We start from the raw sequence: 24,258 nt of genomic DNA on the forward strand, positions 1-24,258 counted from the left end.
TACATGGAAAAACCAACTCCCAGGGGAGGCAGGAGGACTGACATCCCGCTGTCCTCTGAGAACACCTGTTACAGGTAAACAACTCTGCTTTCTCAGGGGACCAGCAGGATGACCGTCCTTACACAGGGTCGATTCCCATGCTAGAGACTGCTGAAAAACAGGAAAAAGAAGGGAAACCATTTAGTGCAGAATCATCACTATTCCCTCCCCCACCCCCTTTTTTTTTTTTCAGTGAGGGCTCCAAAAGGGAAAAGAGTTGGGGTTTTTTTTACCTCAAAGAGACTGGACAACAGACAAGAGACAGAAACTCCAATATGCAAGGCTTCTGAAGGCAGGGCGTAATGCGAGCCTGGGGCAACCAAAACACAGTCAAGGGCTTCCTAACAGTGAACCAATAGGACTAGGACCCAGAGGGTACGGGCAAAGGCACAAATTTCCAAGTGCAAGAGAAAATATTCTTGGATCAAGACTGCAAAGTTTTATTTTTTGTGTGCGGGTCACAAGACAACTGAAAATCAGCTGGGGCTGGAGAGCCCAGCAGAAAGAAAAACTGCAGTTTATTATCAGCTGAGTAACAAGACAGATTGGGGACGCAGAGTAATGCCCAAAGTATGTAAAAAAAAAAAAAAAAAAAAGAACAGCAGGCATGGAATCCACGTCTGCCCAGAGAAGCAGCGGAAAGAAGTATCCGGGTCTGCAGCAGATCCCACCCGCCGAGCTTCTACAAGTACAAGGTCAGATGGGATAAACATCTCAAGTGCTGAGGAATGAAGGGGCTACCTCTCCCCCAGGGAGTCCCAGGCAAGATGCTAAGCAGGGCAGTGAGCCAGTGCCAAAACTCAGCCGAATGATGTACTTCACCATCAAGGGAAACCAGGCGGAAAGGAAACATCTCAGCCGCTAAGCTGGCCAAAGCAGGGAAAGGATCACATATCATTCCATGAAGGTACGTGTGACCACTCCCATACGCCCCCTGGCTTGTGTCTGACAAAGTCAAAACAGGTGAACAACACAAGGGGGCAGACCCCTGAGCTGCCAGACAAAGGAGACAGCCTCCAGACTGTGGAAAATACAGATGGGAGACTTCCCAAAAATACAAACCCCCTGCCAATCCCAGCAGAGAGTTGCTGCTGAGACAGGTACAGCCCACCGGACCCATCTCCCCTCAGTAAAAATACTGAGTTCTACACTTCAGCAGGATGAGAACAACTGAGAAAGAAGTCCATAAACCTGAGAGCAAAAACAGAAATGCTGCAAGAGGCAGCCCCTGTGGAAGAGGACTTCCTCGCTGATCTGGAAACCCTGAGGGTACCAGAGAAGGAGCAGTCTGATCCACAGAGCAGACTGCCCACCAATCAAGCCTAGGTATCAAACCTATGACTCAAGATAACCTTTCGTTCCACCTGATAACGCAGCATACCAGCAGAAATGTCTGCATGTATAGGACTGCCGTGTCTGCCAATGAATGCGTCTACTGACAGGGTCACCTCTAAAAGAGAAAAGAACCCGTGACTGCAATAAGCGTGGTGAGCCGCTTTTGCGTGATCCTCCACCCCCGATCCAAGTCACCCTAGATAGTTCAAGCTGTCAGAGGCAAACATGCCAGTGAAGAAATAGAGGGAGGAAAAACCTCCCCTCATAGGTAGAGTGCCACCCAACTCAACACCAATGAGTAAGAGTGGTACGAAGTGAAACTATGCATGATGTGCCTAGCGGGTATCCAAATATTCACTCCGTCCATGAGAGAGGAATGCTCCTCTGCTACTGGGGAGAAGATTTCCACAAGAGAGAGAATCCCCAGCCCTATGAGGATTCCCAATCTGAGTAGTTCATCACCCGCTACAAGGCATCCCCATTGCACAATAGTGCAAAAGGGAAGCGCGAGCTCCTGATGGGTGGTTTTCAGATCCTGTGCAAAAACAGGAGGGCAGCTGCCACTCAGAGGCTAAGCCAGTCCGGAGAATGGGCTGTGAAAAACAACCCGTTCTCTGAGCAGAAAGGAAGGAACCGAGCGGGAAACTACTGAAAGCACCTCTCGTACTCTTGGCCAAGACCTCTAGGCGCACCGGAAGAACACATTTGCTGAATCCTGCAACAGCAGCGCTGTGCACCCACACTGTGATACTCCATCAAGTCAAAAGTAATGTGCATACATGGAAAGATGCAACACCTGAGGGCCTAGCAGGTCATGCCATTACCTAGATGGGCACAAAAACAGCAGCAGTGGACCGTGTGAAAGGTGTCACCATTGGTGTCTAATAGCACCCCCAGGTGCCAGACACATGAAGGCACTAAAAAGTGCCCTTGACACAACCTGTCATTTGCTCCTGATTGCGCTCAAGAGCCTCTGCAATGCCACACAGCACAGGCAGTCTGGCATGGAAGTATATCATTGTAAGCGCAGGTTTGGTGCACTGCACGATACTGTGAACGCTCTATGTGATACCTACCACATGCAATGAGCATCACCCACAACAGGAATGTCAGTGACTGTACCTATGGTGATGAGGTAGTGCCAACACTTACGAAAATCTGGCACTCCATGGTGCCAACAGTTATGGTAGCACCCCAGTGGTGCACCTGGGAGACAGAGACATAGACAGCTCTCGACAAAGGCAACTCCACTGTCGGCACTCCACTGTCCCAATTACACACCCTGGTGCCAGCAGCGCTCACCACGCTCAAACGAGAGCAACTGCACCAACTATATCACCCTATGTCACTTGAAGGCACCCTTTGATGGCAACACCTCCATGGTTTCCATAAAGCCTACACGCCCGACAGTGAGGAGACCTGTGGTGCTCAACAACATGTAGGGTGCTGCCAACACCCATTGATGCACCTGGCATGCAATGGCAGCCATGGCGTCTGACAACATCCATGGCATGACAGCAACCAAGGTGCGTGGGAGCAACCCAGGTGCTCGATGGCGCCCAGGTGCTTGTGGTAAACATGGCACTCTATGCTCACGATAGGCAGACAATAGTGCCATTGGTGGCCATGGTGGCCGATGGCATCCAAGCTACCCATGCTGCTTGATGCATCCATGGCATACCATGTTGAGGTGCCTGATGACGACCAAGGCATGTGATGGTGTCTCTGGTGCTTGTCTGCAGTGAGGGCAACCTTGGTACCCGACTGCTGTCAAGGCTCTTGGTGTTGAAGGCTTATATGGTGCCAAAGATGACAATGGTGCTCACAGTACTCGATGGTAGTGTAACACCATGCCCTTCGATGGTGCCCTCGGTATTCAATGCCGCCATGCCATGGTGCTCGACAGCCCCCATGCTGCTAGAAGGCATTGAGGGCATCAATTGCGCCCATGGCATGTGATAATGCTTGTGCCATTCGCTGGCCTTGAAGGTACCCCACAGTGCACTATGTCCTCTATGACGCTCAATGGCATTGATGGCGTCTCTAGGACATGATGATGTCCTTGGCTCTTGATCCAGGATGCCAACTGGCATCCATGATGCCCTAGTGTCCACAGCACAAGAGCATCCATGGTGCTCGATGGCAGCCATAGCCCTCGATGCCGCCCCTAGTATTCAAATGGCAACCACGGCACCCCGGTGCTCGATGAACTCGATGAAAAAAAGTGTGAAAGCTTGCTGGGCAGACTGGATGGACCGTTTGGTCTTCTTCTGCCGTCATTTCTATGTTTCTATGTAACTCCTAGGGCCATCAGTGCTCTGGCATGCAATTGCACAGGGAACCAATTCCGAGCATGGCACCAATGGTGTATCAGCGAAGCTGATCGCCCAGGCTTCTGCTCACCCTCTCTCTAAAAGAGATGCATTGCCAGATTGATCTGACATACAGGAGGGGAGGCCACATCATCCAGGGCACCAGCCAAGGAGACTAGTTCCCTGTGGTATGGGGAAGGTGAGTTCTCCTCCCCATGGGAACATCTAGTCCTGAATTTCTCCACTGTCTGAGCCTCTGTCGATACCCAGTGGTCGAACAGAATTTCCTGGGATTCCTGTCTGGGTAGGAACTCAGGCAACCCAGGCCAAATGCCTACTCAGACCACAACAGATTGCACATTACCACTGTGAAGAGACATCTGACAAAGGCAAAAAACAGACAAGTTAAGGAAAAGACAGGGAATAAGCTGCAGATGCAGCATTATTTATTAAGGGGAAAACCTCTGTCGGCTGCACAGTGCATGAGGCCTGCCATGACGCCGACAGAGAAGTGCTAAAAAGAGAGAGAAGCAACAAATCAAACCTAAACTACTGTAAGGGAAGTGAAGGAAAATAAAAAAGCACCAAGGTTCTACCTGAAAAATCAGCTGCTTGCAGCTCCAGAACTGTCACAGCCTTAGCTGTGAGGAGAACAAAGCTGAACCCGTGACCACACTGCTTCATGGAAAAAGAAAGACCGAGGAGCTCAGAGACAGGGAGGGGGGGCTACAGCTGCACATGCTCAGTAGAGCATGCTGAAAGCTCTAGAATCTTTGAAATCAAAGCTCTGTTCTGGGCTCCATCGGATGATGTCACCCAAGTGTGAGGACCGCCATCTTGTTTGTCCTCGGAGAATGCCCTTCCCCTTGGAGTTAAGAGAGGAAAGGGAGCTGCTGAAATTTCACAAGAAATTAAAAATATGGTTGATGTCTTCAGCATGTAATACCTAAAAATGTATCTGGAATAGCAGTTTCTGAGATACCAGGTAAAGGGGCAGATGTGAGAGGACTTATGGGTTTTTTTGTATTTGTTATATTTTGTTTGGTTTTATTTCTGTGTTATGTTTTGCTTTGGGCAATTTTTAATCTGCAAAGCAATTTATAAATACTGTTAAAAAATATATAAATGAACAAACAAACATACTATACCCCCATGTATATACTATGTACTCAAGTTCATTAAGATGCTCGTGTGATTATCCATTTGTCTTTTAAAAAGAAGGCAATAATGCTACATTCCACAACCTGATCATCCCTTGAAGATAAATAGCTTTTTTCATAAAATCCACTCTCTCTTTAGTTAGTTTTGAAATGTTCTCTTGCGTTTTTGCTGTTCTCTGAGACATGCAGGCACATACTGACCCATCAAGTATCAATAAGATTAAAAGATTAAAACCCAGGAGGCTGTGCCCTTCCCTTCCTAACTCACAGGAAGGATGTGATCAAACTTCTTCAGCGTTGCTTCTCCACAGTCCCAGAACTGGAACTTAAACATAAGCACCCGGGCACTGCCTTTGAGCTTCGCTGGCCAATAGACTGCCGTTGTCTGGATTCCTGAAACAAGAATCGATTAAAGTTTTTATTATTATCATCCTCTCCTCAGCACTTCCTGCAAATTCTACATCCAAGGAGAACACGCGTCTGGCTAAGTCTCTTCAGAAAGAGACCTAATTACAGGTTTGTTCTAACATATTTTAACCTGGTCAAAGCGTCTGATACTGTGACGCTTTTGGTCCAAGGCACCGCTAAAAGGCTGCATAGATCAGGGAAGCAGATGGAGTGGTCAGATCAATGGGCTGAGAACCAGGCAAGCCAGGCTCCCACTTCTCTTGCTGATGCCGCCATGTAAATGTGGGCAAGTCACTTCACCCTTCATTGCTTCAGGTACAACTTAGACTGTAGGACTACCAACTGTAACCGAATTTCTTCCTCGTCTTGAGCTCAGATTTGGAAAGGCGAGTAATTAAACCTCAAAAGATCCAAACCCAAGCTGCCATGAACACGACCACTTAATACAGTTCACTAAATTGAGCACAGAGCAGTGGTTCTCCTCCGTTTCTGTCTGGGACTTACGATGCACTACAAGCAAAGCAATAAAACCTCAAACAGAAAGTGTTTGTCCACAGTTTTAATGCTGCACATTAAGGGGTCATTTTCAAAGCAATTTATGTACATAAAACCAGGTTTCATGCCGTTACAAAATCGGCCGGGGCTCTGGGTGCATAAAACTATGCCTATAACCCAGTTTCATGTGTGCTTTTCCATGGCCTGAGCAGTGGCATCCCGGGGAGAGGGGCAGGGGTGGAGTCAGCAGTAAGAAGCACGCTTTTATTTTATTTTAAAAAGTATGCTGTTTTCCTTTATGACCTCAACACATCCACAAGATGCCTCCTTTTATTGTGGCTGCCATGGAATCCATATGCACTTTTACTTACATTTGAAGCAGGCAATTTTCAGCTCAGTCATAAGAACATAAGAACATAAGAAAATGCCATACTGGGTCAGACCAAGGATCCATCAAGCCCAGCATCCTGTTTCCAACAGTGGCCAATCCAGGCCACAAGAACCTGGCAAGTACCCAAAAACTAAGTCTATTCCATGTAACCATTGCTAATGGCAGTGGCTATTCTCTAAGTGATAGGGATGTGCAGAGGGACGCCATACGTTGCATTCAGGATACGTATTCGTCATGGGGCAGATACATTGCATACGTCCGTATGGCGCCCCGAAGCGGTTATATGTCATTTTCCATAGGCACATATTTCATTTACCTAGGTATATGCCTTTGAAAATTACCATACTAGGGGTAGAAAAGAAATCCAAAAGTGAATTAAAAACATAGCTTTTCAAAAACACACATAATTTAACTTAAAAACATCAGATTAGACAGAACCACAAAAAAACGGGACAAAAATAATAATTGTGTCATGAAGAATAAATCAAACAAGAGTATGCGTGATACTTAAAACAAGCCACAGACTAAGATGATAAAACTACCATTTTGTTTGTAAATATCAATATTCATTGCCTTACGTACTAGTTTAATTCCATATGGACTAGAAATTCTTACTATATGGATTTCGCACGCGGGTCTATAAATGCTGAAAATGGGGGGGGGGTGGGAAGGTTCCATAGGACGTGCTCACTGGGGGCGGTGCCTCTTCCCTGACAGACACTTTCTGTCACGTGATCCCTAACCTTGGCACCCCCCCCCTCCCGTGCGAGCGGCTGCCCATGTATCATTCTTGCCTTTGAAACAGCCCTAACGCTTGGTAAGGCTTCTTTTCTGCCTCTTTTTCATGCTAAATCCTGGTCTTTCCCCATAAGTTACTCAACCCCTTATTTGCTCACTTTTGCCGATCTCTGAGTCTCCGTTTTTCAATCTCACTTTTTTCTGTGCGTTTTTCCAACAGAATCCGCAAAACACTGCTTTTTATTTTTTTTTGTTATGCACTCGCGCTGCCCTCCAGATACAGGGCCAGTCTGTCTCTTTATTCATTATAATGTACAGTCGCTTCAAGGTTTCTGATATTTGCTACATTTATTTTTAGTATCATGATAACATTTGAGTCTGTTACATTGTTTCCCCCTTGAATCTCCCTTTTGGAGGTCTTAAAGCTTTTCCAATCCTATAGAGTTTATAAATATTCCTTCTTTAACATCAGTGCTGGCTTTATAAACCAATGTGAGGGGGATCTTCATTTAATTTAATCCCATTTTTTGGTTTAACATTGATTGTCCCCAGACTGCTTTACTTGTTTTTACAATGTTTGCTCTTTCAATTTATAATGAACTGTTCTTAATAACTGAATTGTAGTTCTATTTAGTATGCCCTTTTAGAGTCTTTATTAGGTTATTTAATATATGCTCTCTTATCAATGTGCTACAGATTGGATGCCTTAAAGCTTTGTTCATTGCATCCAATTTGCATTGATTGAACCCTGTGGTGAGTCAGTTACTTAAAGTTTTTTATCTTAAGTTCTAGGCATCAGAGTGGATAATACACTGTGTGCTGCAGCAGTCAAAAACGCAAACAGAATGTCAGGAATTATTAGCAAGGGAATGGTAAATAAAACTATGGATGTCATAATGCCTCTGTATTGCTCCATGGTGAGAACGCCCCTTGAATACTGTGTACAATTCTGGTCGCCACATCTCAAAAAAGATATAATTGCACTGGAGAAAGTACAGAGAAGGGTGACCAAAATGATAAAGGGGATGGAACAGCTCCCCTATGAGGAAAGACTAAAGAGGTTAGGGCTGCTCAGCTTGGAGAAGAGACGGCTGAGGGGGGATATGGGGTAGAGGTTTTATAATCATGAGAGGACTAGAACGGGTAGATGTGAATTGGTTATTTACTCTTTCAGATAATAGAAGGACTAGGAGGCACTCTATAAAGTTAGCAAGTAGCACATTTAAAACTAATCAGAGAAAATGTTTCTTCACTCAGCGCACAATTAAGCTCTAGAATTTGTTGCCAGAGGATGTGGTTAGTGTAGCTGGGTTCAAAAAAGGTTTTGGATAAGTTCTTGGAGAAGTCCATTAACTGCTATTAATCAAGCTGACTTAGGGAATAGCCACTGCTATTACTGGCATAAGTAGCATGGGATATACTTAATGTTTATGTACTTGCCAGGTTCTTATATCCTGGATTGGCCACTGTTGGAAACAGGATGCTGGGCTTGATGGACCTTGGTCTGACCCAGTATGGCAATTTCTTATGTTCGTAATTTCATATCTTATGTACAACATATCTGAATTTATACAATTTTATATTTTATTATCAGAGTTCGTCTGTTGTTCTACATTGTCATACTTAAAAGATCATGGTAAGAATATCCTTGTATATTTCTTTAGACAGTCATGATGTGTTTGCTTTGCATTGTCCTTATTATTGATATTGCCTATTTATCTCTGTTTCGATTTTGGGTTCCACCCAACGCATGTAATGTACGAAACACGGTCTGTGTCGGGGGACTGCGTAACCCTTTATGAATTTGGAATATCTATTGATACATCTGGATTATAATAAATAAAATCTGCTTTGAATCTAAAGGGTGTGTTTACTAAGGCTTTTCTCCCATTCTGTGTCTATAGGAAAAATGCTTAGTAAATGACCTCCTAAAATTTATTTATTTATTTATTTTTTGTGTAAACGGTTTTTATTGGGTGGTTCACAAAACAGTACAGGAACAAACACAGCATATCATCATAGACAGAAAATCAGAAATACTTCCAAAACAAGCAAAGTGCTGGTGAAGCAACTGTCACACCCTTTTTACAATAATCTGTTCTATCCGTCCGTCCCCCCCAATTACCTCTAATACCCCCTCCCCCCCCCCGCCCTCCCCAAAGAGACCTAATGAAACCATGAATGATCTCCATTTACTCTCCAAGTACTCAGAATTTATTTATTTTTATTTTATTTATTAACTTTTTTATACCGACATTCGTTGAAGGACATTTGAGATTCTCTCTGCCCTATTTTTGATTATTTCGTGGTGTGGGCCGTCACCTTTGTGTACTTTATTGAATCCTAACTTAAAACATTTTGAGACTCGCAACCAAAAAACAAAAATAAATTAAACTATATAAGTTGTCTAAATAAATAAATACTTTATATAAAATAAAGAATACTGGAAAATGTCATGATGAGCGGCTTTTGAGAAGGCTCGCAGTGGGAGTGGCTGAGCAGAAATCCCTGCACATAGTCAGACAGACTTTCTCGGGCTTTCTGAGCTCTGAATGATGCGGTGCCATCAGATGATGTCACCCCCATGGGAGGCTACGTCCTGCTAGTCCACAGGAAAAAGAAATGGGTTTCAGCTGCTGTGTGAGAAGCTTTTTCCCGACACCGTTTTAAGTACATTCATGCCTGTTGCCTCTCCCCGCAAATGCACGTAAGGAAGACAATTTTGAAAAAGTTATTTGAATGGGGAGACTGCTGTCCCACTCACAGAGAACAGAAGTGTATCTGGACTCTTACAGTGTATGCACTTTTAGCCAGGTTATAACAAGCTGTTCCCAAAAGTGTGCTTAGATTGAGAGAGGAAGAGCACATGCACATTTACTTTTCTAAAGGACATGCACTGTTTAACCTGCCATGAGCTACTTGCAGAAATAAGAGGTATAAAGTGTACCGGTTGCTAATTTTCAAGGGGAAACTACCCAGGGCATTTTCCTCTAAAAACTAGCTAGAAGGTATGTGTGGACATTGCAATACCCCAGGTTACTGAAAATGACCCCCTACATTTGATTTCACCATCAAAACCTTTGCATAAAGATGTTTAAATCTAAAGATTTCATTCTTCCAGTATTCTCTCTATTAGTGACAGACGTATATTCCCTCTTGTACACTAACACTGTGTCTCATACAATCATTACCTGTAGTTTCATGATGTACACTGGGAACCTCCAGTCCCGCCAACTTTGCCACCATGGCGGTCTTGCCCACAGCACTTTTCCCAGAGACAAAAATCTTATAGCTGGCAGTATCTGCAGCCACCTGTGGAGGGAGCACGGGCCTCTCAATCAGTCCTGCAAAAGGAAACGCAGCAGACAGTTTTCCTAAAGAGCTTAAACAATAAAGGGGAGTCAATCCATATTTCCCGGAAATTATCTAACTCACAGGACGATACAGTACAGTGCGCTCCGACGGAGCGCACTGTTAGCTTGCTATTGGACGTGCGTTTTCCCTTACCCCTTATTCAGTAAGGGGAGGAAAACGCGCGTCCAACCCGTGGCACCTAATAGGGCCATCAACATGCATTTGCATGTTGATGGCCCTATTAGGTGTTGATGGCGCGGGATACAGAAAGTAAAATGTGCGGCCAAGCCGCACATTTTACTTTCAGAAATTAGCGCCGACTCAAAGGTCGGCGCTAATTTCTTCCGGCAGCGGGAAAGTGCACAGAAAAGCAGTAAAAACTGCTTTTCTGTGCACCCTCCGACTTAATATCATAGCGATATTAAGTCGGAGGTCCTGAAAAGTAAAAAAAGTAAAAAAATTGAATTCGGCCCGCGGCTGTCGGGCCGAAAATTGGATGCTCAATTTTGCTGGCGTCTGGTTTCCGAGCCCGTGGCTGTCAGCGGGCTCGAGAACAGACGCCTGCAAAATTGAGCGTCGGTTGTCAAACCCGCTGACAGCCGCCGATCCTGTCAAAAAGGAGGCGCTAGGGACACGCTAGTGTCCCTAGCGCCTCCTTTTACCCAGATCTACCGCCGGACCTAATTTAAATACTGAATTGTGCGCACCGGCGAGTGGCCGGTTCGCCCGCTCTCCCACAGACTTTACTGTATCGGCCCATCAGCCAGGTATAAAATGAGAATTACTACTACCAAGGCCTTTTGTAAGCCTGTCACGGTCCATAGTATTCCTTAGGTGCTGTGAAACTTAAGGTCTCCTGGACATTCCCAAGATTTCCATCTCACTCCCTCTTTGCACCTCAAAATGTTCTTCTCCACCGTGTGCGCTAACAGCAGCTCCAAAGAAAGGTGCTGCTGCCCAGGGGGATCAAAGATCCACAAGCATGGGGGAGGAGTGGGGAGAATTTTACCTTGCCCTGCTCTGTGTCCCGGGGCTCCAAGCTCCCCCCCCCCCCCCCCCAGCTAGCGCCTCTGACTTTGGAGGGGCCAAGCAGCTGGTAAAAGGAGGCGCCCTGCGACGCGCACCTAAGGGGCACACTCCAGGCGGGGATCTTCTACAAAGCAGGTGTCGACTATTTGTGAGGGGTTGTTTTGTTTTGGGTTTTTTTTTTTTTTTTACTTTCCAGGTAGTTTTCCTATTTCTTATTACTGAAATGGTTAAGAGAAAGGGTCAGCTATGTCCCTCCCTGCCCTCTTCTTCCCAGTATTATGGCAGAGTCAACATCGGGTGCTGAGTCTGCTAGAGAGATGGCAGTTAAATGGAAACATCCTTGAGCCCTGATCATTGCCTCCCGCCTTCTCAGCTTCTGGGGCCCGGGGCCTTCTGGACGTTCCTCTTCTGGTGGTAAAATATGGATTTTGTTCCTGGAACTTCTTCTAGCGGTTCAGGTGCCCTTTGGAAGTCCAGCCTGACCAAACCCGATTCCATAACTTTAAAAGACGTATGGAAAGCGATAGTCTGTCCCGAGAAGACTGCAGGTAAACATTTTTCTGAATTCTCTTCCTCTTTGGAGACTACTAAAGGATAAATAGATGTGCTACAATCAACTTCTGTTAATCAAGGTCACAGAACTGAACGCTTAGAGGCTCTAAATACTTCCTTTCAAGACTTTAAGGTGGCTTCTATTAAAGATAATTTGTCAATACATAGGAGAATTGAGATACTAGAACATTTATCTGCAGTATTACATTTACGTTTTCTCAGTTCTCCCAAGTATCCACTCCTGTCTCCTTCTGAATTACTAAATAAATACATTGAGGAAGGGCTTGTGATCTCAGAGGATTCCCTTCCTTCTGTAACTAAAATGTATTATTTACCTTTTAAGAGAAGGAGCTCGAGAGGTGACTGGTGATTCAGTTCCAAATGTTGGACTGAATTTGACAGAATTTTTAGACCAAGCTACACATGTTATGGAAGAACGGGCTGCTTTACTGGTTACTTGGTTCATCTGCGGGTGAGAAAAATCTTATTTTGTGCTTGTTTTTTTTTCCCAACACACGGTTCATATTTATGGGGCATAAGGTTTGGATTTTTCCAGATGTTTATAAGCACTCAGACTTTCCTCCAGCTTAGGGATGCTATTACTGGAATGGGCGATTCCCTCTCTTTAAGATATCCAGCTAAGTGGGTGATTTATTATTCTTGTAATGCTTACGTCCATTCTGAACCATCTCAGTTAAAAGCTTTTATCGATAACAGGTCTTCTCAGGTCATATCTTCCACCCCTGCTCCTATGTAAACACTGGCGATACTATTCAGAATTGTAACTTATTGTGCTTTATTGCTTGGTTTTTCTTTTCCTACGTGTCTCTTCTCCTCTCATTTGGGTCTTTTTTCTTAGTGGGCTATTCATTTGTATTTTTGTGTAAATGGCCTACTTTGTTCTGCTGAGCATAGATTGCGCTTATTGTAATTTTGAATAGTATAAATAAAAAGTTAAAAAAAAAAAAAAGCCTGCATGGGCAGGGAATTCCCCGAAGTGACCCTGCCTGGCTCCTCCCCTCGGTGTCCTCCTCCATCTGAAAAGGATCTTGATCCAGAATCTGCAGCAGCAAGCACAAAAAAAAATAAATAATAAAACTCTGCAAGGGGCCTACAAAGCCTGTATGCACTCACAGGCCCTGCAGCAGAGCTGCTCCTTCCCTCCCATACAGGTTTCCTATTACTAAGGACACCTGGTGAGAGGTTGGGGGTTGACACAGGGCTTATGAGCATGTATAGGCTCAAGGCCTGTACATTTTGTTTTTTTTTTTGTGGCTGTTACTGTGGGCAGGCACTGGCTCAAGCGCATAGCCAGCTGTGCTTTTTCCTGTGTCTGCGACAGGCCTGGATGGTGGGGTGGTGCCTTCAGGATTTGGCACTTTAGGCATGGCCTTTATTGCCTCTACCAAAACCGGGGCTTGCTGGTGCCTATTCATGCCCTGACCTATAGTCAAGATACTGCTGGTTCTCTGATTCAGGCTGAGAAGATTAATTCCTGGCACAGCTTGTGAATTCAGTTTCAGCAGATATTAAGCAGGAACCTACGAAAGCTCACTTCTATCACCATCAAATGTCATCTTTGCATGATCAGAGAGTGATAAGTAAATACCCCTGCAGGCTGGTATCTGTGGGAGAGATTAAGGGGTGAGGATCCAAGGAGCAAGTAATAGAGCAATATCTGTTGCCCAAATGTCCCTAGGGAGATCTGTGGTTATTTAAAGCCCATCCGCCTTATCGCCCAGTGCACACTCTAACCCAGTGGGCCCCAACCCTGTCCTGGGGGCCCACCAGCCAGTCGGGTTTTCAGGATATCCACAATGAATATGCATGACAGAAAATTTGCATGCACTGCCTCCATGACATGCAAATTTTCTCTCATGCATATTCATTGTGGCTATCCTGAAAACCCGACTGGCTAGTGGGCCCCCAGGACAGGGTTGGAGACCACTGCTCTAGCCCACAAACATTCACATTTTACCTGTCCTCACTAGCTGCCACTCACCACTTCTCTTCTTTATATGTTTAAAACTTTTCAAGGAAAGATAAAAGAACTTACCAAAGAATTTTCTTTTATTCCTGCGCAGAATGCTGCCAAAGTATTCTTTACCCTCAGCACAGCTGTACCAGTCCATGACTATCAGAGATCCTGGGGCAGGGTAAAGGGTCATATTTGTTGTCTTTTACACTTGCTTCAAAAATTCTGTTTCATAAGTAAGAGGAATAAGTTAGAGAGAATAAAAAATACTGTGTATCTCATGCACCGAGGAAGATAAGAACATAAGAAATTGCCATGCTGGGTCAGACCAAGGGTCCATCAAGCCCAGCATCCTGTTTCCAACAGAGGCCAAAACCAGGCCACAAGAACCTGGCAATTACCCAAACACTAAGAAGATCCCATGCTACTGATGCAGTTAATAGCAGTGGCTATTCCCTAAGTAAACTTGATTAATAGCAGTTAATGGACTTCTCCTCCAAGAACTTATCCAAACCTTTTTTGAACCCAGCTACACTAACTGCACTAACCACATCCTCTGGCAACAAATTCCAGAGCTTTATTGTGCGTTGAGTGAAAAAGAATTTTCTCCAATTAGTCTTAAATGTGCTTCCTGCTAACTTCATGGAATGCCCCCTAGTCCTTCTATTATTCGAAAGTGTAAATAACCGAGTCACATCTACTCGTTCAAGACCTCTCATGATCTTAAAGACCTCTATCATATCCCCCCCTCAGCCATTTCTTCTCCAAGCTGAACAGCCCTAACCTCTTCAGCCTTTCCTCATCTGTTCCATCCCCTTTATCATTTTGGTAGCCCTTCTCTGTACCTTCTCCATCACAATTATATCTTTTTTGAGATGCGGCAACCAGAATTGTACACAGTATTCCAGGTGCGATCTCACCATGGAGTGATACAGAGGCATTATGACATTTTCCGTTCTATTAACCATTCCCTTCCTAATAATTCCTAATAATCTGATGTTTTTTTTGACTGAACTAGGGTCTGTTGGCTGCTCCTCTGAGACAGAGAGATGGGATTGCCTCTTTAAAGCAGTGAGTCCCAACCTTTTCTATTTCTCACTTCCTTTCCCAACCCCTGGTATCACCACCATCCTCTCACTCTCCTTCTCATCCCCTAGTAACGCCACCTTCCTCTCATTCTCCTCCCCAACCGCTGGCATCACCATCTTCCCTTTCCTGTCATCACCACCTTCCCTCTTTTCACTCCTCCCCACCTCACCACGTTCCCTCTCTCCACCTCTCTGGCATACAAAAGAACATAAAATATGCCATGCTGAGTCAGCTCACTGATCCCAGCATCCTGTCTCTGACAGTGGTCCCTCCAGGTCACAGGTATTCAACAGATCCCAAAGAGTACCTGGTAAAGCTGTAACATAGTAAACGACAGCAGATAAAGACAGAAATGGTCCATCCCATATGCTGAGAAAGTTATTTAGGGTAGTAGCTGCTTCTCCATGGTGGTTACCCCCGTGCTGAAATGTTACACCTAAAGTTAATATAAGTTACATTTCTTATTTCCATCTTCTAGCCTGTAGGGATCCTGTTTCATTAACTTGCTTATGTGTCTTTTCATGGTGAAGTTCTCATCTATCTGTATTCCTAGGTCCCGTACTTGATCTGAGGGAGTGAGGTTAAAATTTACCAAGTCTAATGTTGTGCTTTGATTAACGTCGTAGCCACATAATTTCAAGGGGGGGGGGGGGGGGTGTTGGGTGAAGCGTCAGTTTCAGTTGAGATCGTTTTTGTTGCATTGCCTTCACGTATGTTGCTAGAGTTGACGCAGTTTTTTTCAAAGGTTTTGTCAAAAGGGATGTAGAATCGTATGTCAGCTGCATATAGGAAGAAGTTGATTCCTAGATTTCCTAGTAATGTAAATAAGGGCAGCAAATAAATGTTGACTAGAGAGTGCTGAGCCCTGGGGAACTCCTGTATCTGTTGGGAAGGTGTCAGAAATGTGATTGCCCATTCTGACTTGAAGTGTCCTACCTTCAAGGAATGAAGAGACCCATTTGTTCACCTTTCCATCAGTTCCTATTTTTCTCATCTGATGGCAGAGTAGGGTATGGTCAACTGTGTCGAAGGCTGCTGTGAGATCAATTAGTACCAGAATGTGGGGTTCTGCAGTACAGAGTCAGATAATGAAATGAGCAGGGTTTCTGTTGAGCGATTTTTCCTGAATCTGAATTGTTTTGGGTATAGTATATTATTGTCTTCTAGGTGGTTCTCTAATTGTGATAGTACTGCTTTTTCAAGAACTTTTGCAACGAAGGACAGGTTGGCTATTGGCCGATAATTGTCCCATTTGTTGATTCTATCTGCTTTATTTTTTATGATTCGTTTAATTACAGCTTGTTTAGCCTTGGCGGGGACCCATCCTTCGGACAGTGAGTGGTTTATTATTGTAGTGATTTGTTATTGCATTATTGCCTCTTTATATTTGTAATTTCTTTCTTTTTTCAACTTTCAGAGGTTATAAGAAAAGCTGTGCATCATCAGGTCTCATGCCTCCTGTTGGGAAGCGAGATCTAGTAGAACAATGGACATTGATTCAGGAATCCTCCGAGATCATTAATTCAAGACTTGCCTGCATCATAGATTCTGTAAATGTGAGTGAGTCACTATCTCCTTGTGTGACTCTGGGCAAGTCACTGATACTGTGTGCAGATCAGTTTCTCTCCCTGTGCAGGGCCTGGGGGGAGTCACTTTCTCTCTCTATGTGTCTGGCTTAAAAACAAAGCATTTCACTTATACTGGCTCTTAGTCAATAAATATTACAATTTTTAGAAAAATACTAAAAAAAAAAAAAAAGCCCTACAAACAAAAAAAAATCCTTTTCCTCATTAGAGCATGAAATGTTTTGGGACCAAGTTTCAAAAGCTTGCTCAGTTGCAATCTACACACACACACATACTGGTACACATGTAGCTTATGGTTACAATCCTAAGCAGCAGTGGTACAGAGGCCTTGAGCTTCCAAAAAGGCCAAGAGCAACCATGGCTTAAACTCAAATTTTAATAAGCATGGGAGACTGGGATTATTTATGTTATCATCACCCTTGTTAATTTTGGTGGCTATGTGGATTATTACAAAACCTGGAAAGGCTCAGAAAAGGGCCTGGGTGTTGGTCTTGTAAGAATCAAAGAGGATGATGCCAGAGCCTGAAAAGGCACCTGTGGAGGTGGCCAACACTATAATTTTTTTTTTAGACTTGCTTGGAACAGATACAGAGGCCAGTGGTAGAGAAAAAGTTGAAAGATCAGTTAAGACATAAGGAGAGCTGTGTTGGTTTGCATATGGAACGTTAAGAATGTAATTAAAAAATGTATTAAGTTGCACAATCCAGTGGTCTAGGCAGCTTACACTTCAACATACTGTGAGAAATGCTATGCCGGGTCAGACCTAGCATCCTTTCTCTGACAGTAGCCATTCCTGGTCACAAGTACCCAGAAGATCCCCACTAATTGGATGTTTCTTATATCTCACGCCCAGTGATAAGCACTGGCTTGCCCAAGTCTATCTGCCTAACAATTTATTTTTTCCTTCAGGAATTTGTCCAACCCTCTTTTGGTCCCCACTATGTTAACTGCTTTGACTGTATCCTCTGGCAACAGATTCCATAGCTTGATTGTGTACTGATTTGTTTTAAATCTGTTTTTTGATTATATGCTCATCTACCCAAAGCGGCAGAAAACCAGAGAAAATCTCAACTGGGCAGACTGGATGGGCCAATTGGATTTTATCTGCCATCCTTTACTATGAAAATTACCATGGTAGTTTCTCTTTGAAAATTAGCTTTGAATAAACTGTTTACAAATAACAGATGCAAAGTACGTGTGTCCTTTCTGCAGGTATATCAGAGGGTAAAAAACACAGCCATACGTAAAAATCATTCCTCCCCTGACCTAAGCACACACTTGGAAAGGTCTTTAATTCCCCCTGACCTAAGCACACTCTTGGAAAGGTCTTTAATTCAGGTGAAAGTTAAATTATAAAGACTGCAGGTGCTTTAAACTGCAGTAAGGGTGGGGGTGCATTTTTCAACCAGGACAATCTGCCTGGATGAATACCTATTTCCTGGGTGAATGCCTTTGCCCTCTTCAAGTTTTAATTCAGGGTTTCCCCATCTGTGGGTTGGGTCCTTAAATGAGGTCACAAGTGACTCCCAAGGCAGCGCTTTTCAGTGGAAGTCAGCGTGGGGCTTGTGAGGCAGGACATGTTGCATGAGTTTCAGAAGCCCTACGTGAGGAGGGATCAAGACTGTTACTGCACCTGCGAGCTTCGACTGGCTCAGAGGGTCTGTACTGACTTTCAGCACCGATGCCACTGCTGCCTGCAGATCACCATCGGGCTTTAGATCAGCCATGAGAGGAGGGGTAGGCTGAGTGTACACAGGACTCTGAGGTGTCCACTGCTTTTCTCTCCTCACCTAACATTAAACCTACCCAAGAGAAAAATCTTGCCCCTGTCATCAGCCTGCTCACTCTTTCTGCCAGCTGTCATTCAACTTTGGCCTTGGGCCTAAAGTTAAATGCTGCTGTTGACTCTACCCAGTGTGATGTTTGGAGGAGTTGCTGTTTGAAGGGAGGGATCAGATGCAGGTTTCAGGGCTGGATCAACTGTAAAGGGATTGGCTATAGAAAATGGTGGTGGTGGGGGGGGTGTGGAACGACAGAAGATCAAATGGTGAATATAACAGAGGAGCTGAGTTATAAAAATGACTGAAGTGAGAGGATCAGCTGAGAGGATGTGAAAAGGGCTGGAGGGATGAAAGAGAGGGGATGGGCTGAGAGTTGGGTATATAAGAAATCAGATGGAAAGATGGCGGTTGACAGAAAGGATTGACTGGAGAGGGGGGAAATCAGCTGGTATGCAAGGAGGGTGAGAATAGAGTGATTGTTGGAGGTTCATCACAGCCCTGCTAGTTTGTTTTGGTCCTTTTCTGGGATCATGTGAATTTTCAAGTGCTCACGTGGGATCATGATGGCTAAAGGTTTGGGAAGCCCTCTCTTAATTATTCTTGTAGTTGTCAGTATCTGATCTCTCCCCAAGAAAAAATGGTTTGAATTCTAAATGTTAGATGAGTGAGCTCATCCTTCTCCAAGCTAAGAGGAAAATGTTTTCATGACCACAATGTTTCTTAGATTTGATGGTATCTGAAAGCAAAATTGCTTGTGAGGTTACCTTGAGCCACCTAGGCAAAGCTGGAGAAATACTGATCACCTGGGCACCCTGGCAACTAGAATTTGGTGCATGGCTGCTAGCACTGGCCCAGGGTCAAAAGGAGCTCGTGCCAGCAATAATCTCTGCCCTGGGTGAAGCAGAGGCCACAACCCAGAGCAGCCCTCTGGCACTGCACTCTACAGAGGAGCAGCAGCAGATTTCTATATCACTGATTGCCCTTAGATATGTAGACAGCTGGCTGCATTCTGCTTCTCCCCCTGGGCAATACTGGAGACATAGAAAATTACATTCCCTTGTGGTTCTGCAAAATACAGCGAGATCAGAGATACATTTCCCAAAGTTGACAGAAAAAATTCAAGACAAGAATGAGCAAAAAAAAAAAGTTCTTTTCCTACCATTTTAATTGTGTATATTACTTTAGCAACACAAAATTGTCATGCCGATAAAGTTAATAAATCTATACTTTTTCATTTAAAAAACATATATTTGCTTGCTTCCAATAGTGTTCATAGCAGGGTACAGATATACATAATAATAAAAATACAAAACACAACAAAAGACACACCACCACTTAGAAAGAATTGTCTTCTATATACGCCTGTATATAAGATTTTGGGGTAACCTGCACAGAGCAGCAGTTACTACCCTTTACAGAAACAGGAGGTAACCTGCATGGAACGGCAGTTGCTACCATAGGAAACTTGCTGGGCAGACTAGATGGATCATTTAGTTTTTGCTGTCAATACTATGTTACTTCATAGGAAAAAAACTTGTGAACAATGCTACCTGAAGCTCTATGACTCCAATTCAAACAGGAAGGTTTTAAACCTTTTTAAATGCTTTACTTGTGGTAATGGAATATATGTAACTTGGGCTGCAAAAGACCCGAGCATGTGTTTCATCTAGGTGGGAAAATCACAGACTAAACTCAAAGAGCGTACTGAGTTGTAGAAGTGTAAGACTGCATTAATCCATGGTGCTGAAACATTAAGGAGTTTATGGATTAGCATGGCAAGTTTAAACCGAATTCTCCACTTAACGGGAAACCAATGGAGTTAACATAGAACCAGTGTGATGTGATCATGCATCTTGGTTTCTGGGAGAATCTGGGCAGTGGCACTCTGTCTGCACCATCTGCAGGCCAAAGTACAGGGCACTGCAAGTCCACCCCCAGGTAGGTGACACTCTGCAGTACAGTACGCAAGTCTCAGGGGTTTCAGTCTCCTAAGGGCACAGTTTAAAAAAAAGCAATTTTAACTATTGATTTTATCTGATAGTGCATAGAGAGGCTACTATCCAAAATAAGAAAATTTCATACCAGGTTTGAAATTTGCAACTCATGACCCTCCAATTTAAAGGATGAAGGGATGTCAGCCAGGGAAAACCTGCTTAAAATGAGAATTTCCATCTTGTCACTTTTAAGAGCCAACTTGTTGCATGACAGGCAACATTTGACTGCTTTCAGGCAGATGGATATAAATTGAAATATTTCAGGCCAGGTAGGTCAGACTGGATTAAATAAATGGATATCATCGGCGTAAATTTTGTAATTCACACAGACTGAATACAATTTTGCAAAGGGGAGAGAGATAAATATTAAAGAGGGTTGCAGAGGGCTGAACCTTTGGGAACCCCTGAATTAATAGGGTGCCAACAGAGCAGATGCAATTTGCTGGGTCCTATCTGTTAAGAATGATGAGAACCACTTAAGCCAGTATGCCTTCAGAGCTGATTCAATGTGCCACAGAAAAGGCACCACTGCCTGATGTTCAGATCCAGACCAATACCTGGGTCCTGCTCTCAATACCTCGCAACAAGACACCAGAAGTGGTAAATGAGCATCCAAAGGTCTATGTTGACATGTGCAATGTCTCTCCTTCCTAGCTCAGAATGAGCCCTGGAGTGTCATCATTAATGAGCAGAATGCATGGCACGGTTAGCCGGTCTCTGCTTTGCGTGGCACACAGTGCAAACAGAATCCTCCTTTGAGTCCTAACAGCCTCTATCTTATCCATAGGTTGAGTGAGACATATACCGAGCACTGAATGTGACTCACTGAGTCCTGGGAGCAGCAGCAGTGGAAGAGCTCTGGCAGCCACGCGGCAGCCAAGATAACTCACTGAACCAGCTGCCCCCACTACACCGACTTCTCCCTTCTCCTGCACTTGTATATAGAGGGAGCTGTTCCCTTGTGACAGGTTCCTGCGTCTCTCCATCCCCCCTCTCCTTTTCTTTTCAAATTTGGAAGAGATACTGATGGGACTTTCAGTGCTTTCCTAGCTTTTCCTTTGGCCACATGGGTCCTTCTCCATGCCTGCACTATCTGATCCATGAAGGCTGAAGTGCCACCCATTTTTATTGGAGGTGCGCCTTGGGCTTGAAAAGACATTTCAGAGATCCCAAGTGCGTCAAAAGCTGCGGTATTATCTAATAGCACCATTACTTACTTTTTTCCCCTATCAAACCCTGGCCTGATGGTATCAAAACTAGGAACCACAGGAGAGTTTCTGTGCTGAAATTAATACTGGTCAATGATGAAAATAGTATCTTAAAAAATAAAGTTAATTGGGTCAGTACAATGAATTAAATGACTTTGGGCAGAAATGGAAGGGATGAAATAGGGTTTTAAGTTCCCACAAACAGAGATATGCAACTGGTTTTATTTTTTTTTTTTTTTTAAATAAAGGATGCATGAATTTTGTTTAATCATAGTGGGTAGAGTACTTTCAGTTAAAGAAAGATTATCTATGTTAGCTATCTAGCAATCCATGTCCTCCCCAGATAATTTAAGAAGTATTGCTGTTGAGCATGCACCATCTAGTCTACCCAACAAGCTAATTATGGTAATATCTGCTGCCATGTTTCTCTTAAGGGTAGCAACTGCTGCTCCCTGCAGTTATTCCATGAGCCTTTTTGAAAATTCAGACAGTGGTGATGTGATTTGCTTATGGACTTGGCCTTAGAAGCAGTCCTGTAAACAAGCTGAAACAGCTCATAAGCTGTCTTTCCAAACGTGTGAATTCTGTGCGTATAAATATTTCTTTTAGTTTCCTTAATATGGGCACTATATAAGCCCAAATGCACACAGTAAACTGAGAGGGACATAGGCGGGCGGCCGTTTTTTTTTTTGCCAGAGCCACTCTATCTTGAATCTTGCTGTAGCAGATGATGGAAATTCATACCGCAAGCCGGGAAGCCCACAGGACCGTGCCTACTCCGCCTCCTGGTAAAATCCACCCTGGTTAGGGGCAGCCCCCTGCTGCTGCACAGCAACGAGTGATGGACGGAGGTAGAACCCTGTCTCTGGGCCGCATGGAGGAACCGGAATACAGGAAAGGGGAACAAAATGAAAGATACATAAATATTTCGTCATTTGTATTTAAAATTAATTGCATCCCGACCCCCCCCCCCCAAAAAACAAAAAACAGCCCAACGCGATTTACAAACACAACATGCATAATTAAATAATTCAAAATAAAAAAAATAGTAAAAACACCGACCGATTACTCTACGTGAAAAAGCACCGGAGTGTAAATTGAGGGAGGAGGAATTTGTCGGGGGGTTCTAACAATTCGAGTTGGTCCCACCGTTTGCAAAATAATTTTCCAGCCCTGCCCCAAGGCGTGCGCTGCAGAGAGGAGGGGGGAGACTGCTGAAGAAAGCGGTTAACGACGGTTAATGAGCGAGGCCGTGCAAGCGAACAGCCTTCGGGAGGTGCCCATCCGCCCCTAGGCTTTGCCATCGCTGTAGGCCGGATCACGCGCCCCCTACCTGAAACGGATTCAAACGCCTCCTCAGCCTGCTGCTTTCGCTCCGCTCTGGATACTGCAGGACGCTGCCCGACGGCCGGAAGTGCTGTGACGCCAGCACAGGAAGTTTCTGTTCGCGGGGTAAACAGGAAATGTTGCCTAGTAACGCCTATGTTCTTACCGTCAAAGATTTGTGCATTTTGGATCGGATACTCCTGCTGATTTTTTTTTTTGGACCTGATTTGTATTTATACTCTTGTAAACTGTAGGAACACAAATGTTTTTTAAAATAAAGGGTATTTATTTTGCATCGGTTGTGTGTTTGAGGTATAAAGGTGTCGCCCTAAGTAAGCACTAAATGCGGCCAATAGGTGTCACCAGTGCATGATGAACAGGAGGTAGAGAGCCAGGTCCAGCCAGCGAACAAAAAACCCATGAATCAAACCCAGATCTTCTGCATAGTCAGATCCAGCAATCGGCTGCGACGATGCTAGTTATGAATTTGAACAGTTTCATTTTGCACACCATAACTCTTTCTGCAACTTTAAATAATAATACAATGCCAGCATCATTGCAGCATGTACATATATCCCCTTCCCCCTCCAGTTAACAAGTTTATTGTAAAGTTTGTTTATTGTAAATGTTTATTGTAAAAGCACTGTTGCACATGTTCGTTCTATTTGGCACAGCTGCAATGGTTCTGTTAATTGTGAACCGATGTGAGGTTACTAAACAAATGTCAGTATATAAAACTTCAAATAAATAAGTAATAAAATAAATATATATAGTACTTATGTAGTATCATGGAAATGATACTACATAAGACGAGATGTTCCCAACATTCGTCGGTATATAAAAGATATTAAATAAATGATACGTAGTAGTGCCCCACTATTGGCTGCAACAGCAGAACATTCCCAAAAAGCCATAAACAATAACACAATTTAAATGTAATGAACTATAGCTTCTATAAATAAAAATAAATAGTAAACTTTGCCATTCAACTAAAGGGCAGGAAAAAAATCACAAGTCCTTAAAATGTAGTGCTGGATAAGTAAGAAATACCACTATACATTTTTTGATCCACTGTGGCTCCACTGGGAGGAGCACTCTTCTGGAGGAGTGGCCTAATAGATGGCGCATTGGCTTGAGAACCAGAGCTGAAATCCCACTTCCCCTATGGACACAACCCTACAACCTTCGACAACTCACTTGGTATGTAATTGCCCTAGGTACCCACCTTAGATTCAAAGCTTTTTAATTAGGGACTTATTGTACCTATATAGACTGTGGATCCATAAAGTCTAGAGGATGTGAATGAAGTGAAGAGGCATGGGGCGGCTTGCGGGAATGATGGCTACTACCTGGAGATGAATATCCTAATTCAATAAACATACACACGGTTAATGTGACTCCAACATTGCTCTATGCTTCAACGGCAAGAGGAAATGTGGGGGAGGAGAAAGGACTTGCATCCACAAAAAAAACAGAGGAGTAGCTT

The 24,258-nt window shown here is 44.0% G+C and overlaps 1 protein-coding gene across 3 annotated transcripts in view; it reads right to left on the reverse strand.

Moving 5' to 3' along the window:
• CPLANE2 (ciliogenesis and planar polarity effector 2) overlaps positions 1-23,300 on the reverse strand; it is a 30,693-nt gene extending 7,393 nt beyond the window's left edge. Inside the window, exons 1-5 of one of the 3 annotated variants that reach the window (XM_029578708.1) lie at positions 22,780-23,300; positions 22,191-22,311; positions 13,870-14,013; positions 10,070-10,222; positions 5,115-5,239 (exon numbers count right to left, since the gene is read on the reverse strand). In XM_029578708.1, the coding sequence (XP_029434568.1) occupies positions 5,115-5,239; positions 10,070-10,222; positions 13,870-13,981 (390 nt within the window). In that variant the 5' untranslated portion in view covers positions 13,982-14,013; positions 22,191-22,311; positions 22,780-23,300. The other 2 variants (XM_029578711.1, XM_029578709.1) reach the window with 2 other exon arrangements.
• Positions 23,301-24,258: the final 958 nt, after the last annotated feature.

Source organism: Rhinatrema bivittatum, chromosome 15 (assembly GCF_901001135.1).
Source record: "Rhinatrema bivittatum chromosome 15, aRhiBiv1.1, whole genome shotgun sequence".
Taxonomy (NCBI): Eukaryota; Metazoa; Chordata; class Amphibia; order Gymnophiona; family Rhinatrematidae; genus Rhinatrema; species Rhinatrema bivittatum.